The 17,634-nt window shown below is 42.0% G+C and overlaps 1 protein-coding gene across 10 annotated transcripts in view; it reads left to right on the top strand.

Moving 5' to 3' along the window:
- Positions 1-17,634, top strand: part of BCAS1 (brain enriched myelin associated protein 1) — a 100,548-nt gene that overhangs the window by 46,656 nt on the left and 36,258 nt on the right. For 9 of the 10 annotated variants that reach the window (XM_075901170.2, XM_025187927.3, XM_075901176.2 and 6 more), the window contains exons 7-9: positions 2,312-2,452; positions 7,991-8,026; positions 8,332-8,547. In XM_075901170.2, the coding sequence (XP_075757285.2) occupies positions 2,312-2,452; positions 7,991-8,026; positions 8,332-8,547 (393 nt within the window). The remainder of the gene's footprint in view (positions 1-2,311; positions 2,453-7,990; positions 8,027-8,331; positions 8,548-17,634) is intronic. The other variant, XM_075901175.2, reaches the window with a different exon arrangement.

A 17,634-nucleotide genomic window follows, 5' to 3' on the forward strand; every position in this document is an offset into this window, starting at 1 on the left:
TTTAGAGACCGGGTTCTACTTCATCTCAGACTGGTAGCCCACCCACTTTGCAGTGAGGATTCATTTGAGTTCCGACAGCCCTCAGTCTTCCCACAATTTCTTTCAGGACAAATATTCTCCCACAATTCACTGGGAAGGAATTGTAAAGCAACTCGTTTTCCTGCAGCACAAGAATAATAGGATATGCCCCATAGAGGATATGTCTAGACTACATTGGTTTTTTTGAAAAAAATTGCCCTTTTTTCCAAAAAAGTCACCTGCATCCACACAGCAATCGCGTGCTTTCGAAATTAAATTGAAAGAACACAGGGTTTTTTTCGACATTGGTAAACCTCAAATTACGAGGAAGAACGCCTTTTCGAAAGAGATCTTTCGAAAAAAGGTGTGTGGGGACACAGAACAGGGACATTTTTCAAAAGTAGAGGCAACCAAAAATAGCACAGGTGCCCTGGATAGCAATCAGAGCTTTCTTTTGAGAGCATCCATGTGTCCATCACTTTTTCGATCTGGTTTTGAGGTGTGAATGCTTTTTTTCGAAAGAAGCCTTTTCGAAAGAGTTCTTTTGAAAAAGCTTCTTTTGAAAGAAGCTTGCAGGCTAGACGTACCCTCAGTGACACACAGCTGTACACAGCACCAATGACGACACAGTAGTTTGGAGAGGCCTTTGCAATGTGGCTGTTGACCTGGGTTAACTCAGCAGTGAAAACATACCCTTAGATCTATCCAAAGAACATAAGGAAAATCCTCACCTTCACCCTGGCAAAGAACAAATCAGAGTTGAATTTAGCTTCTTAAAACACACCAACATGCTGTTAACATGCTCTCTGATCATGGGTGCAACCTTATTGATGTCATTGGAATTTCAGCCTTCTAAACAAAGGCAGAATTTTCACAGTACAATAAGTCTGTACTCATCCTGAGCTGAATCACACTGTCATAGGATTAGCTGGTTCTTTATAAGTTATTATTGGCTAAAGTTCATAAAACCCTTCATAGAACTCCTGAACTTGTCATCTGAAGAAGTGGGCTGTGCCCAGGAAAGCTCATGATACCATCTACATGTTTTGTTAGTCTTTAAAGTGCTACCAGACTATTTGTCATAGGATTAGCTGGTTCTTTATAAATTATTATTGGCTAAAGTTATTCTCTTGACTGGAACAAATTTGCCCTCAACTGCATATCTATTCAACCCTTCATAGAGCTCCTGAACTTGTCATCTGAAAAAGTGGGCTGTGCCCACGAAAGCTCATGATACCATCTACATGTTTTGTTAGTCTTTAAAGTGCTACCAGACTATTTGTTGTTTTTTTAAAATTTATCCTGTACAGACTCACTCAGCTACCCCCTGAAGCTTGTCCCACTATGTTCTACCAGTTAGTAGAGCAAGGGGAATATCAACAGCACTGCAAACACAAGAGGGTAAAGAAGAACTGACCATTTGTTAATCTTAATAACTAACTCAAAGATCCAGAGAGAGGCTGCAATAGAGTTATGAACAACTACATGTCCAGGGAAGATCTAAGTGTCAGGCTGACTTCTAATTTCTATGTCGGCTTCAGTTTCCTGCAAATTATTTCTTATTATCCTGCTTGATCCAGTGAACAATGTGCCTTTAATTTTCTTGAGGGCACTGTAGATCAAACACTATGTATTGCTTTAGGACTTGGATCTGCTGGTTTCTGTAATTCAATCAACTCTGATTGGTCAAAGCTTTCAATACCCAGTTAGCAGTTTTCATTTTGGATTTGATTAGTTTAATCTGGTATAGTCATACTTTTGAATGGATTAGGCCTGATTTTTTTAAAAAATTCATTCATGTAAATATAAATCAGGAATACCATGTATGCAGTAAGTGGAGTTAAAGTGGGGTAATAGATCAGAATTAAGCCCAAGACATTTTCCAGTAGCAAATGAAAACAAACATAGTGTGATTCTACTATTCCACCTAAAATTAGATTATCTCAGTGATCCCGTCTGGCTTTATAATGTTAAGTTGCATGTATAATGCCCTGCATTGAACACCATTGTGCTTTCATACATTTATGTTCACATAATTTTTCTAAGAGGTTGATGAAAGAGTAGTCTGCACCTAAAACAAAGTCCATTGGAACTGAATAATATACACCTATTATACAAAAAAAAAATATAACATTGTTTGACGTGTTGTCCAAGATGAAATGAAATGTTTGGCTTTAGTATACCACATATAAGTGTTTTTATTATGTATTAATTATCACTTCATTATGTATAATTAATAATGCATTAAAGGAAATGGAGTATGTAATAAGCTATGATTGCTGTTGCACAAAAGGAATCTAAAGTGGAAAAGAGCCATGGTGAGCATCCTGCTCAGAAGACAGCACCAGAATTCCAAGCTAAAGGAGCCAAGAAAAAGAAGCCAGAGAGTCCCATGTTAGGACACAAAACATTTAGCAAAATCTTTAGGCATAAGGTCTGTATATTATTCTAGCAAAAATGGAACCCTGAGCAGTAACAGATGGTCCTTGTCACAGCATGAAGTATTAAAATAATTGCATTTAATGTGGTGTGACTGAGATGGGAATCTGGCCAACCCGTAAATAATTTGAAAAATAATGAAATGAACATTTAACTAAAACCTATAGAGAAAAAAATGTTTTGTAACAAAACAAAGCAAAAATCCCTCATATACCATCTGTGAATTCAGGATTCTGAAAGAATCCCTCTAATCCTCTAAAAATCTATGTTATTTGATTATTGTCCTAAATCATTCAGACTAACTAAACTTACAATGGCCATAACCAGAATACATAGAAGATTAGCACTGACAAACAATGAATTACGAAAAAAGGTCTCCTTCAATGGAATGCTAGCTCTAAGGGCCCAATCCAACTTGCACTGAAGACAATGAAAAGATTCCCATTGACTTAATTGGATGATTCGCATGCTTAAAGTTAGGCATGTACATAAGTATCTTGCTTAATTGAACCAGCACCAAACATGCATTGAATAGAGATGGTTGGAAAATGAAGTATTTTCACATACAAATATTTGACTTTTCATTGTAAAACTGAAACATTTTTGGCTGAAAACTGAATTTTGTTTTTGAGTGAAAATCTGATTTATTTTTCTGCAGTGAAAACTTGAGGAAAGCAGACACTTTCCATGAAATTTTTTATGTAGGTTAAAAAAAAAGAAGTGTTCACAGAAATAGCTCCAGAAATCAGTGTGTTAGATCTTAATCAATATTTCTGTCTAATAAGGACAATCAAGATTGATGGTGAGATGCACTGTGATTGGGAGGCAAAGAACAGTCCCAATATATCCCAAAGAATGTAGCGTCAGAGGCCTTTTAGTTGAGGGAGGAAAATAATATTAATTGCATGCGTAAACTCCATTCAAACACACACTTAGAATTTTTTGAAAGTAGGGGGCTTTTATAATTGGGGTTGGTTGTGCGGAAAAACCTCTTTAAATCTAAAAAGAACATTTTATTCTCTGTTCACTAAAAGTTTCACGTTCCTTCACTTTTTTTCTAGATTGGAAATGTTCAGTCTCATTTCCTGGAAGGGATGACAGTCTTTTTGCAGCAGTTGAAAATATTGGGTCTCATTTTGAAAACATGACAGCTAATCTATTTTAACAAATATGCTTTTATTAAGTTAGTGGGTCACACTCTACCCATTAGAGTCACTCCACTAGTGTCAATCTAGGGATATAAAGTCCCATTGAAAAAGTTAACCAGTTAAACATTATGGCTTAACTAGTTAACTGGGATCCTGTGGGCAGAGGGCTGCTCTGGCCAGGCAGGGCCCACCTCAGTACACTGCGGGCAGAGAGCTGCTCCAAACTGGCCGGGCTGGAGAGTCCCTCCCCCACCGCCCCATGGTGCGGCGTGATAGGCCTGGCTGGGATAGTGCAGCCTCCTGACCGGGGCACCGGTAAACAAGTTACCCAGTAAGGTGATGCTTACCAGGTAACTGGTTACCCTGTTAACCTTTACATCTCTATGGGTGTGTCTAGACTACAGAGTTTTGTCGACAAAAGTGGACTTTTGTCGACAAAACTATACCTGCGTCTACACTACCGCTGAGTTCTGTCGACATAACGTCGACAGAACTCAGCAGTTTTGTCGACGCTGGTAAACCTCATTTTACGAGGCATAACGCCTTCTGTCGACAGAGTTCTGTCGACAGAAGGTGTTATTGCATGTTATTGCATGTAAACTGTCCTTGCGTCTACACTGCCATGTCGACAAAGCAGCTTGCTTTGTCGACAGAACTGAATGTAGTGTAGACGATCTTTGTCGACAGAAGCTTTGTCGACAGTATCTGTCGACAAAACTTCTGTCGACAAAACTCTGTAGTCTAGACGTACCCTATGTCAAATGTGACTAATTAATATGTTTTTTAAAGCTATTCAAAATGCATACTTTGTAAGATGAATCTCATGCCTCTTTCTATGGAGATTTTTTTTCTTGTGTTTTTTGAAGTATGTAGTTGTTTTGTTTTAAAATATATATGAACTTACCACACTATAAAACAAGTGTAAGTAATATTATGACTACAGAGTGTGACACTCTCCAAAGAAAAGGCAGGTGGAAAGTTCAAAGTAAGCTAAGACACTATCCCAGTAGTTGTAGCAGAGGACTCAATTCAAGACACTATCTTTTGTGCCAACAAAGGAATGTCAGTCCTTTGTGTTGGTTTGCTTCAAAATCTTAAATTAGTGACTTTAATAATTGAACAATGAAATTCCTCATGTTTTAATTTCTGGTGCTGTGACGTGACAAGGTTTGTAACTTAAGCATGCCACATCTTCTGAATAATTACTGTAGGTAAAAAAGCTAATCTACTCAAAATGATGGTTAATTATTTTACTAAACTTAAACTGTGAACACTTCATTTTGAGAACCCTTAGCTACCCTTAAGAGTTTTTTGTGTTTGACTGTCATCATCCTGGAGTGTCCACCATAGTGAAGGAGAACAGCAATTATTTTGAGTTTTTTTTTAAATCCATTGTTTTTCAGTGTTGTCTTTTATAGAAAATACTAACTTCTAGTCAAAATAAGCATGATAAAAAAAACAAGTTTCAAATAGGGCTCGTGAGCAGTAACATAGGATGTAATAACTGACATATTAAGTCTGAGGCTGTGAGATTTTTGTCAGATTTGATGGAATTCTCCCAGCTGGATCCCTGTGCATCATGCACTTTAGATCCTGAGTGTATGTTGCTTTATGTTCAGATCCAGTTTTTAAACATAACGTTATTGATTAATGAGATTCTATATGGAAAGCAGAGAGTTAATTAATTAACTTTCAGGTGTTATTGCTGAAGTCAGTTTCTGGCATTCACCCTGAAGTTCTGTAAATTACTGTGGAACATTGGTGCTAACCACAAAAGGGAAAGTTCATGTCTCCAGCAGAACACTTCCACCTGGTCTTCCATGAAATCTCCCTACAGCATGGCAAAAAGCCTAGAACTAGAGAAGCAGGAAGAGCATTTGCCCTGTATTCTAACTTATTGCTTCTCTTCCTTTTATAGAATTCAGCTGCTCATTTCCTAATATAAACTGCACTATAATTTGGAATGAGCAACTCAAGGATCATGATAACTGGGGTTTAGATTATTTTCTGAAAATTAGTTCAGTGACGTTTGGATCTGGTGGCATAAATGTTGTGCTGCAAGGCTACCAGTGCCTCAGTAAACCCAATGATCCCAATTTTGATATGACCAATTTCCCAAATCTTTTACATAAAATTATTAATTGGTTCTGAGTTAACAGGCTTTATAGGGAAACTCTACAGGGAGGAGGAGGAGGGGCAATGGGATCAACTTCCAACCTTCACTGCCACTCCTCTGGAGCCATACCACTAGTTTATAGCCTGGAAATTAGCTGCTGTTCTGTTCATGGAAATTCGTAGTCCCTGGCTTCACATAGGTGCGGCTTTCGTAGACTCTTCCCTGTTCCATGCCCACTCCATGGTCTTCAGAGTGCAGAGATGCCCCTCTGGGTGACCATCTCCCTCTCTGCCTGCATAGCCTTAGTGCAGGTGCTTTAGAAGCAGGGCTGCCAGGTGTCTGGATTTTGGTCTGAATACCTGGCTGAAAGGAACCCCGGTGGCTCCAGTCAATACCACTCACCACGCAGTTAAAGTGCAGTTGGCAGGGCAGGCAGGCTCCCTCCCTGGCTCTGCACAGCTCCCTGGAAGAGGTGATGTGTCCTTTGGCTCCTAGGCAGAGGGGCGATCAGAGAGGCTCTGTGCACTGCCCTGCACCGACAGGTGCTACTCCGAGCTACGGTGCTGGTCCCTGCAGGCAGAGGTAGCACATGGAGCCCCCTGACTGATCCCAGACCTAGAGGCCAAGAAACATATTTGCTGCTCCCAGGCAGCCATCCAAGGTGAGTGCTGCCCAGAAACTACACCCCACAACTCCTCTGCCTCAATCAAGAGCCCCCTCCTGCACTCCACTGCCCCAAGCCAGAGCCCACTCCCACACTCTGAACCCTTCAGCCGCAGCCCAGCTCTCTCCCCCCCAGCACCCTAAACCCCTCATACCTTGCCCCACCCCAAAGCCCCAGATGGAGCCCTCATCACCACCAGTACACTATCCCCTTGCCCCGGCCTGGAGCCCCCTCACACACCATGAATCCCTCCTTAAATTCTAACCCTACCTCAGAAACCACACCCTCAGTCAGAGCCCTCAGCCCTCTCCTGCACCCCAAACCTCTTACCCCAGACTTGTAAAAATGAGTAAGTGAGTGAAGGAAAGGGTGAGCAAGTGACAGAAGGGGAGGATGGAGTGAATGGAGGCAGGCGCTCAAAGAAGGGGCAGGGGAGGAGTGTATACTTCTGTGCAATTAGAAAGTTGGCAACCCTATTTAGAGGGTGTGTGCAGGCCTTCTGAGCTTGGTAAATGTTACTCCCTAAATGTTTCAAGAATACAGAACTTTTATCTTCACTATTGAATTAGAGTATATAGTACTTTTCAAAACTCTACAATAAGATCTGATGTTCAAACAATCATAACAATAAAAATCTACTTAAAAAGTAATTTGTAGTGGGCATGGCTTACATATTAACCAGGCCTCAAAACAGAAATTAAAAACAAACATTACATCGCCCTACATAGCTCAGAATACATCCAAGACAATTCTCTACCTCAACCACACCTAGTACAATCAGATCCACTATATTAAAAAGCCTGATTAAGAAATTTTGTAGCTCTGTTCACAATATCTTATCTGCGTTTTGCTACAAAACATAGATTACATTATATCATTTAACCGTCAACATTTCTTATCCCAGGCATTAAGACCCAGATTTTCAAAGACACCGTTTTGCAAACAGTTCCCATATACAAACATAAGCCAGGGTTTGTACACAAGCATTGAGAGTTGTTTTGTATATATGAACATGCAGGAACACACACAAATGTGTACCACTGAAAAATTATGTCTCTTTTTAAAAATTTGTTACGCCTTATGCTACGAAATTAGTTGGAAGGGTTTTTTTTCTTTAAAGTACAAGTGTGTGAAAATAAATGCACAAGAATTGGACACAAAACAACTTGACGTCAAACTCCAAATAAAGGATAAAAATAGGCAGATGGGAGAAGAACATGGAATGCACCAAATAATGGATGATCTGAGTTTGATGATTTCCACAAAGAATGAAAGCCCAACACCATTAGTAGCTAGCTCTACTCCAGTGAGGTTCAGGACTTAGGTGATGTGGCATTAGTTATTCTCTATTAAAGGACAATTCCTCCAAGTCAAGCAGAAGGCTCATTGCTGAAACTGCTCAGACTAGAGCTGTCTTGTTTCTTTAAAGAGGTTGGTAGAGGCAGGGCAGGCCAATTACATGGCAGCAAGAATCTGGACTTTTACACACACAAATATTTACTGAAAATAACATGATTAGAGAAATAACCAATTCCTAAAGTGTATATTTGTGGGCAAATGGCATTGTTCAAAACAAACTTGTCTTTGTGCTTTGTTTCCCTTTAGTCCACAAAAGAGGCCCAACGGACAACTGATGCCAAAGTGAGTAGGATTACTTATAACCACCCATATATGGTTCCATCATTGTGTAACTAATATAACTGCCGCATCCATTCTCACACAGTGTATGAAAGTAACAATAAACAACCTTTGCAATGGAGAGATTTCCACTTCATTTACATTTTCCTTGCTAGGAGTTCACTACAGTTACCTCTGAAGTGGGTGGCAGTGCAATTTGTATGAGTGATGCTGTACAAGTTGTGCTATGGTTGTTTCTTGGGATGCTTGGATGTGTTTTGTGTCCTTTTTCCTTTACAATGTTTTAATGATGCGGTGTCTGTTTTTAGGTTGTTGAACAACAGCCTGTCACCTCCGTCAGTATAAAATCAGAAAAACATGCCCCTCCCTCTCAAGAATCACAGATGACAAAGCAGAATGTAAAACCCCCTGAATCTGCAGCTCAGCAGCAGGCAGCAGCAGCAACTACTGAAGCCCCGAAAGATATGGCTAAAGAGAAATCTGCTCCTACTCCCACACCATTGAGCAAACTCTTCAGAAAAAAGGTATGTATAGATTTCAGAATTGTTTCCTCCACTCCACACCTCCCCAGTTTTGAGGGCTAATATAAATGCATTCCTGATGAAGAAACCAAAACAAAGAAGAAGGTAAGTCGAATCACATTTTTAAACAAGTTAGGTGAATGTGAGGGTATGTCTCTGTTCTGCACTGTGGTGAGTTCCATCCACTTTGAATATCAACTGCCCTCACAGACCACAACCCCCCTCAAATATGTTAGTCATAGGCAACTCCTTCATTTGTTTGTTTGTTTGTTTGTTTTAACCCCGGTCATCTGAAGGGGTATGAGAGCATCTCAAGGTCCTTCCTAGCATGTGTGACTCTCCTTAAACCCACAAAAAAAGTTTGATCTTCCTACCAACTGTTCCTTATGGCCCTCAAAATTTGGAATGAAAATAAACACTATTACTGCATGACAAAAATCCCACAGGTTCTCTGGCTCCATTCCCCCTCCAGCCTTGGGTTTCTTATCTTCCTTACCATATTGTTAAAGGCAATCAGGACGAAAATTTGCCCCAGTAGTGGACAGGGTCTGTGGAGAGCTCTCCATATCTCTGTGCACACCTTACACAGGCTGTAGCAAATATGGGTAATACTCAAAACTTTTTGAGCATATATGGGCCTTCACTAAACACCTAAATCTTAACACCTCTGAACTTTTGACATCTTTGAAATCTGGACCCAAATTTTGCTTCTTGGGCTCATCTTTGCCTAATTTTTAAATATCCAGACTTCCTGATTCTGCAAACTTTGGCAGGAAGTCTTCTGAGAATGAGATTGGTTGTGAGATTTGTGGTCTTTCCTGCTCCTACATGGGATAGAAGTATCATGAGCTAACTGTAGCCAAATAAAGGCCAACGAAAAATAACAGAAATTGGGGAAATTGCCCAAACTTTTACAAAGCAGAGAAAAGAAATGGTTTTGAATTTTGAAAGAAAGCGCCATCTTGTTTCTTATTAATCCAATCCAGTTTTAGAAATCTCTTTGATTTCTCTCAGAGATGTTGTAAAATATTTGCATTGTTAGCTGAACAGGTGTTGTTTTTAAATGTTTTATTTTCTCAGTAGGAAACAAGACATATTGTAATTACTTCATAATAAAATTCCTAGTTTGGCTTTGATTGAAATAATGCATTGCACCAGTCTTCAACTCCCTTTAGGGAGTTCATGTTCATTCATGTTCTCTCATTCTCTCTCATTGTAATGCAGCTGATTTAAAAGTACATGAATATGTATCTCTTGTCTGCATTAATGAATTAGTTATTGTCAAAGGAAGGTTGATTGTCATGGAATAATTATATATCTTATTTCATATGTGACAGGCACAGTCAAAATTAGGCTAATTAAAAATATGAGCCAGGTCCACAGCTGGTATGAATTAACTGTTCGTCAATTTCAGTGGACCTATACCAAATTATACCATCTGAGTTTCTGTTGCTATATTCCATTAATTTAAAATAATCTTTGGACCCAGTTCTTCTTCCACATTCACTATTCTACAATCACTGATGTTTATCTTGCATGTGGGGATGTAAATCAGAGGCTAATTAGGCCCATGTTTTTTGAAGATCTTACTCTTCTCTCTGAGAAATGGATACTGTCAGTCAAATCCAAACCTTGCATTAGTGCAAATTCCATTGACTTGACCAGTGGAGTTACGACAAATACAAATGGGTCTAGCAAAGAACAGAATTTAGCCCTTTATATTCAGTTGTTTCAAAAAACTAAAACTACCTGTTTGATTTGAATGATTATCCTTTACCAGCAAAAAAAAAATCGTTTTCTTAGGTTTTCTTGATAGAGGAGGATATTATATTTCCTTTAGCCAGGGATCTTGGTGACCTAATTAGTTGAGGTTAAAGAATTACATAAATACTCAAAATGATTTCCCCCTCACAGATTAGCCTGAAACTCAGGTTGCTTTGGAGATATTGCTTGTTGGGTTTGATTTTTACTTTATCAATTCTTTTTGCATACCTGACCTCTTCCCTTAGTTGTTGGACAGCAGAAGCTAGCAGCAACTCAAAATAAATGTATGTAATTCAGACCGATGTGTAATGCTTCTTCTGAACTAACAAACAGATCCAGTTACTTCTCCCCTTCCAGCAAGACTCCCTGGAATTTAAAATGCTTATCTCTAGAAGGAGCTTGGACTTCAAAATACTGTATAACTAATGAACTGACTGTTAACAGACTGTAGTGCTAACGCTTTAATTAGAGCTTGGTAAACAGTGCAAAATAATACCCGTGAATGCTTGTTTAACTTTCCAAATTAATTCACATCTGCTGTGTTTGGCCCCATTTGTGAATACTTTCCAGGAATATTCTCACAAATGACGGGAATGTTTGCCATTATAGCTTTTTATTTTTTAAGCCAATGATGGATATTAATGGAAAAGCAAAATTTTGCATTTGCAATCACAAGTATTTACACTGGAAACCTGAATCCAGGACTTATATGTATCTAGGCTTAGCAATTCACTTCATGACCATTTAGAATATAGAATAATTACAAATAAGCTGCAGACTAAAAAGGTTCCAAGAGAATAGGTTGGTGTATAGTCTCAAATAACGAATAAACATTGTAAGGGGGGATCACAATTTGAAGCTGTTACCGTTTTGATGTTATATATGTTTCTGTAAAAGACCTGCCCCTGTTACCAAAAGGGGAGGACTTATCTATTGACAGAATAGCCAGAAACCCAGATAAACACTTACCAAACAGCAACCTTGAGCACTGAGTCATTAGCATGGAATTTGCAGAGCAACCAATGCCTGAAAGATGGGTGCCATAGAGAAGAAAAATGAATATCATTTGAAGGTCTGGGCTTGCTCTCTGCAGAGTCTGTTTTCTCTCTTTTTAAGGAATTTAAGATCCTTCACATTGGTGCAAATCAGGATTAACTCTTGAATTTTGTGGAATTAATTACAATTTACCTGAGTGTAACTGACAGTAGCATTTCAACTTATGAATCCAGACAGCTCAGTCAATGTAATTGATGGCAATAGGAATAGCACTGTGTATTCAGGACAAATAAAGAAGATATAATTGTTCTCCCTGTAATGTATTAGTGCACAAATTGTAGATTCCTCCTTATAAAACTAATCACAGAACATGATGTCATTTTAATTTGTATTATTACTTTGCTGAGTAAAGAGAAAGACAGGCCAATACCCTAGAGGAGAATTAAAGTGAACATAAAATCATTCAAAGTTTATTGACTATTCATCTTTGTCAGGGTTGTCCCATTAAACTTCAGCTGCTGTCAAGAACATCTCTCAAGATGGTAAATGGAAAAATTTGTTTGCCCTGCTATCAAAAGTAGAGAGTTAAAAGTATGTTAAAAATATCTTTGTGATTTGGAGGGCTTGTTTTGCCTTTGGAAGTCTGTATGCAGTATTCTCTAAGGGTACGTCTAGACTACCGCGTTTTGTAGATGGAAGTTTTGTCGACAGATACTGTCGACAAAACTTCCGTCGACAAAGAGCGTCCAGACACATTGAGTTCTGTCGACAAAGCAAGCTGCTTTGTCGACAGAACTCCGTAGTCTGGACGCAGTGTTACAGGCAATAACACCTTCTGTCGACAGAGTTCTGTCGACAGAAGGTGTTATGCCTCGTAAAATGAGGTTTACCAGCGTCGACAAAACTGCTGAGTTCTGTCGACATCATGTCGACAGAACTCAGCGGTGGTGTAGACGCTGGTATAGTTTTGTCGACAAAAGTCCACTTTTGTTGACAAAACTAGGTAGTCTAGACACACCCTAAAAGTAAGAGGAGTTATATGCTATCTGTTATGTGCGGTCAGATTCCAGGAATCTGCAAAATGTAAGACAACTTGTCTTCTCCCACCTTATGAGAATTTTGTGGTGTCTCTTTCTCTAAAGTTTCCCTTTGTATAATGCTAGGTTTGCATACCAAGTTCTGACTCTGTGTGAATCCAACCTTCTTCTATATAGACTTGAAGGTCAGAAGAGATTGTCATGATCATCTAGTCTGACCTCCTGCATATCCCAGGTCACAGACCCTTACCCATCCACTCCTGTAACAGGCCTCTAACCTCTGGTAGAGTTATTACAGGTTGCACCTCCCTAAATTGGGACTCGCTGATCTGTCCTGCTGGACTATAGATGTTCCAGGGCCAGAAAGCTCCGGTGGCCAGGAGTCAGGCAACAGGAGGACTAGCAGCTGGGAGCCCAGCAGGGGTAGCTGTAGCCCAGCAGGGGAGCTAAGATTGGGACCAGGGCTATGCAGCAGGTGTCAGGAGGTCCGGGGCTGTATGGCAGCCCTGCAGAGGATCCAGGGCCAGCAGCAGGCAGTCCTGCTGGGGCCAGTGGCAGGGTGAGCACGTAGGGCCAGAAGCAGAGCTGGCAGCAGGCTGGGGACCTCCCCTGGTCCAGCAAATTCCCTTATTCAATACTGATCAAGAACCAAGGGTGCTGGATCAGGGAGGTCCAACCTATAAAATCCTCAAATTGTGATTTTAAAACTTCAGGTCACAGGGAATTCACTATTTTCTTCACAGACTCTGACTTCTAATTCTAGTCAACACTGTACATCAATTACCTAGTTAAAGGTAATATCTCTTTAGCAAGCCATTATCATGCTAGCATTTTCAATGGCTTTGAAAAGTACACTTTGAAAGGGCGACGTACGTGGGGTTTCAACCACCATTCTCATTCAAATAAACCTTTCAGGACCCTTCACAATGTTCCAGGGCCTGAAACATACCAAGTAAAAAACATTTAAAACCATCTTAGTGACGATGGAGAGCTTATCTATACTTCACAGTCTTGGCTTGAATCACTATGCTGGCATAGCCCCCTGGTGGAGATGCAGTGTAAGTTATCAGAAGATCTCACACAGCTACACCACCTACTCAAGTAACATTAGCTAAGCCAACAAAAACACTCTTCTGTTGGAATAGCTGCATCTATGCTGGTGGTTTTGCCAGCCTAACGATGTCAATGGTATAAACTTAAAGTTTAGCCTATTGCTTGACTATTGCTATTTGATGTTAAAAATATTCCAGAGACAAAATAATCAAACAGCCCATGTACTGTCTAAGGCCAGGTCTATAGAGTCCTGAATGGCTACAAAATTTGTATCTGTATCTGCATCCATAGCCACAAAAATGAGCCATGAATATCTGTATCCATATCCGCAGGTGCAGATATCCAGGCATTTAAAGTAGATATCCATGCATTGCAGGACTCTTTAAGACTACACTAAGGGGCAAAGTCAAATTAAGGTACAAACTCTAGTCATGTGAATAACGCACCTGTAGTTAACGTACCTTAGTTTGAATTGCGGGGAGGAGGGGGTTGATGAAAGAAACTCTCCAGCTGACTTCCCTTACTCCCTCTGACTCAGTGAAGTACTGGAGTCAATAGGAGCGCGATTAGTGGTCAATTTAGTGGGTCCTTACTAGACCCACAAAATGAACCCCTAGGAGATTGAACTCTGCCATGTTGATCTCCCTGTAAATGGAGACAAGGCCTAAGGATCAATCAGAGTGCAGAGAAGAGTTAGTATATCAGCAATTCATATAGGAAGTGGTTTCTTGCAGGGTGTTCAGTTCACAGACACAGAAGATCAGCTCTCAAAATGTGTCTCCAAAACTACCTCTATTTATATCAGTACAAAACAATGAGTTCTGTACCACCTTAAAGATTAACAGATTTATTTAGGCATAAGCTTTTGTAGGTAAAAATACTTTGTCAAATGCATGGGAAGTGGCTTTTTACCAACAAAAGCTTATGCCCAAATAAATCTGTTAGGGTATGTCTACACTACAGCACTAATTTGAACTAACTTAATTCGAATTAGTTAATTCGAACTAAGCTAATTCCAACTAGTGCATCTAGACCTAAAAACTAGTTCGAATTAGCATTTTACTAATTTGAACTAGAATATCCACATTGAGTGAACCCTGAACCAAAGTTAAGGCTGGCCGGAAGCAGTGCCGGCAGGGCATCAGGTTAGTACTTAGAGTGTGGAGCTGCTGTCTCAGGCTAGCCGAGGGCTGTGCTTAAAGGGACCCAACCCCCACCCTGGACAGACAGTTCTCAGGGTTCCCCGCTTGTTTGTCTACTTCGATGAGGGACAGCAAAGCAGTCCTGTCTTGGAGTGCCCTGAGTGCACGCACTCGGCACATCAGAGCACTCGGCCATCAGCCCGGCTGCACTTGCCGCAGGCTGCCATCCGGGGGGGGTCAATCGGGGGGCTGCAGGAGAGTTTCCACCCCGAGGAGCCCGCAGAGCCACCCCAGTCCTCCGCATTGGGGGCTCATACCTCATTCCTTCCACTTACCCCTCCCTAGCCCCCCTTCCTGATGTAAAAAATAAAGGACACGTGTGTTCAAAAATAGAAACTCTCTTTATTTAACAAAACTGGGAGTGGGGGGGGGGGGAAATTAACCTCTGGGGAGACTGGGGAAAGGAGTTGGAGAGGGGAAGAGAGAGGGTAGGATAGGGGAGGGGGAAACCTAGGAGGAGGGAGCTGGAAGGGGGAAGCCGGGGAAGAAGGAGGAGGGGAAGTATAAAACTATGGTATGCCCACATCTTCAGTACTGTGTACAGATGTGATCTCCTCACCCCAGAAAAGATATTTTGGCCTTGGAAAGGGTTCCGAAAAGGGCAACTAAAATGATCAGGGGTTTGGAACAGGTCCCATATGAAGAGAGGCTAAAGAGACTGGGACTTTTCAGCTTAGAAAAGAGGAGACAGTGGGGGGAAAGGATAGAGGTCTCTAAAAGCAGGAGTGGGGTGGAGACGGTGCATACAGAAAAGTTCTTCATTAGTTCCCATAATAGAAGGACTAGAGGACACCAAATGAAATTAATGGGTAGCAGGCTTCAAACTAGTAACAGAAAGTTGTTCTTCACAAAGCAAAGAGTCAACCTGTGGAACTCCTTGCCACAGGAGGCTGTGAAGGCTACAACTATAACAGAGTTTAAAGAGAAGTTAGATAAATTCATGGAGGTTGGGTCCATGGAGTGCTATTAGCCAGGGGGTAGGAATGGTGTCCCTGCCCAAGGTTTGTGGAAGGCTGGAGATGGATGGTACGAGACAAATGGCTTGGTCATTGTCTTCGGTCCATCCCCTCCAGGGTCCCTAGGGTTGGCCGCTGTCGGCAGACAGGCTACTGGGCTAGATGGACCTTTGGTCTGACCCAGGACGGCCATTGTAAGCTCAGGGCTCAGGGTCGGGGGTCTCAGTGGACCCCCTTGATTCTCTTGCACACCTGCTCCTGGGTGGCCAGGCTGGCAGCTATCCTGACGAGGTCCATGAGGTCTGCACTAGCCCAGCCTGGTCCCGGGAAGATGGGGGGGGCTGGGGGGCATCGGGTGGGTGGCTCGATCCGTGCCAGGTGCAGGGTCTGCTGGCTGGGTGCTGGCAGGCTTGCACCTGGCACGGGCACCGTAGCCAGCCCGTGCCCCTTTAAGGGGTCCGGGGCCGGGAGGGGGGCAGATGAGTTTCCCTGGTGTTGGCCAGAGTGGCCACCAGGGAAACCTGGGGAGGGCTAGCCTCCCACTAGTTTGAATTAAGGGACTACACACCCCTTAATTCGAACTAGCTAGTTCGAGCTAGGCTTAATCCTCGTGGAATGAGGATTACCTAGTTCGAACTAAGCGCTCCGTTAGTTCGAATTAAATTCGAACTAACGGAGCGCTAGTGTAGCGCCTATGAAAGTTAGTTCGAACTAACGTCCGTTAGTTCGAACTAACTTTGTAGTGTAGACATACCCTCAGGCATTTCCTTCTTAGCTACTCTGGGAGCAGAACGGAGTAGAGAGGGGGGTCAGGGCCCACCCTCACTCCCGGGCCCCAGCCCAGGGCCCTAAAGGACACAGACCTGGTTTTGGTCCAGGTCCGGCTGACATGGGCATCCGGCCAAAACCTGCCAATCTGCGGGGTTCTTATATGACCCCGCCCTGGGCTATTTCCTCTCCATTCCGGCTCCCCTCCCCTGCTGCTGGCTTACCCGGCCCTTCGTGGGCCCTCCGCTCGTCGCTCCAGAAGGCCTTCTGGACCCCATTGCTCCACGGGTGTCTGCAATGTCCTGCCTTCCGCAGCCGCGTGTTCGTGCCCTCGCCCGTCCTCCGGGGTCGAAGGCTCCAATCTCTGGCATTTGTCTTCCTGCCGCATCCCCCCTTCCCCACACAGCTCAGAGGCGGCGTTTAAAATTCTTGCTGTGTCCGGCGCCGGAGGGGGACGTCATGCTGACGTCATTGGCTAGCTCCACCCCTCCCGCAGCATTCATGCCGCTGCCACCGCACCTGAGGCTGCCAGCTGGTCCGTGGCATATGTATACCCAGCACAATGCTGGTGCGCGCCTCCCCGCCGCCTGAATAGGGCACTTGCCGCGGGGGCTTTAGTGCGGGGTTGCGGGGCCCCATCACAACAACCAAACCCAGACCTTGAAGTTATGACAAGAGGAAACTGCATACCAAATGTAGTGGTCCTAGCTCTTGCCATTTAGGAGGAGTTCTTGAACAAACAGACTCATGGACTGACGGACAGGAAGACAGAAAGATGCACATTTCTAAAATATATCGATAGGTATGTAACAGTATAAGTTTAAAAGCTTTGGCATTTCATTGAAACATCTTATCCAGAAAAAAACTATAGCAAAGCATCAGTGTGTCAACCAAGATGCTGAAATAAAACTGGAAGTTAACAGAATCACAGCAGCAGTTGGGAAACCATCTTTATAGTTATAGGAGTGGCATTTCCTTTGAGATGTTATGGCAACAATGGAGTGAATTTTGATGCTTGTTCAGCTGCTCTACTGTGCTCTTTCAGCATTTATTTACAAAGCACCATTTGAAGGATTTTGAATTTCTGGAATGAAGTATTTTAAAATAAGATCTGAAAATTAAATCATCATTATAAGATGTAAAGCATAATAGGAGCCAAAAGAATATGAAAGGCCTGAACCTTACAGAGCTTTTGTAACTCACAAATGCATTTTTGGACAAATAACACACAAAATGGGTCTTGACAGGAGGAAGGCAGTCATTTTCATGTCTGATTCCTCAAGCTGAAAGAATAGGTCAGGCATGTACTGTAGA

The sequence above is a fragment of the Pelodiscus sinensis genome, chromosome 17, assembly GCF_052426305.1.
Source record: "Pelodiscus sinensis isolate ZL-2025 chromosome 17, ASM5242630v1, whole genome shotgun sequence".
NCBI classification, from domain to species: Eukaryota; Metazoa; Chordata; order Testudines; family Trionychidae; genus Pelodiscus; species Pelodiscus sinensis.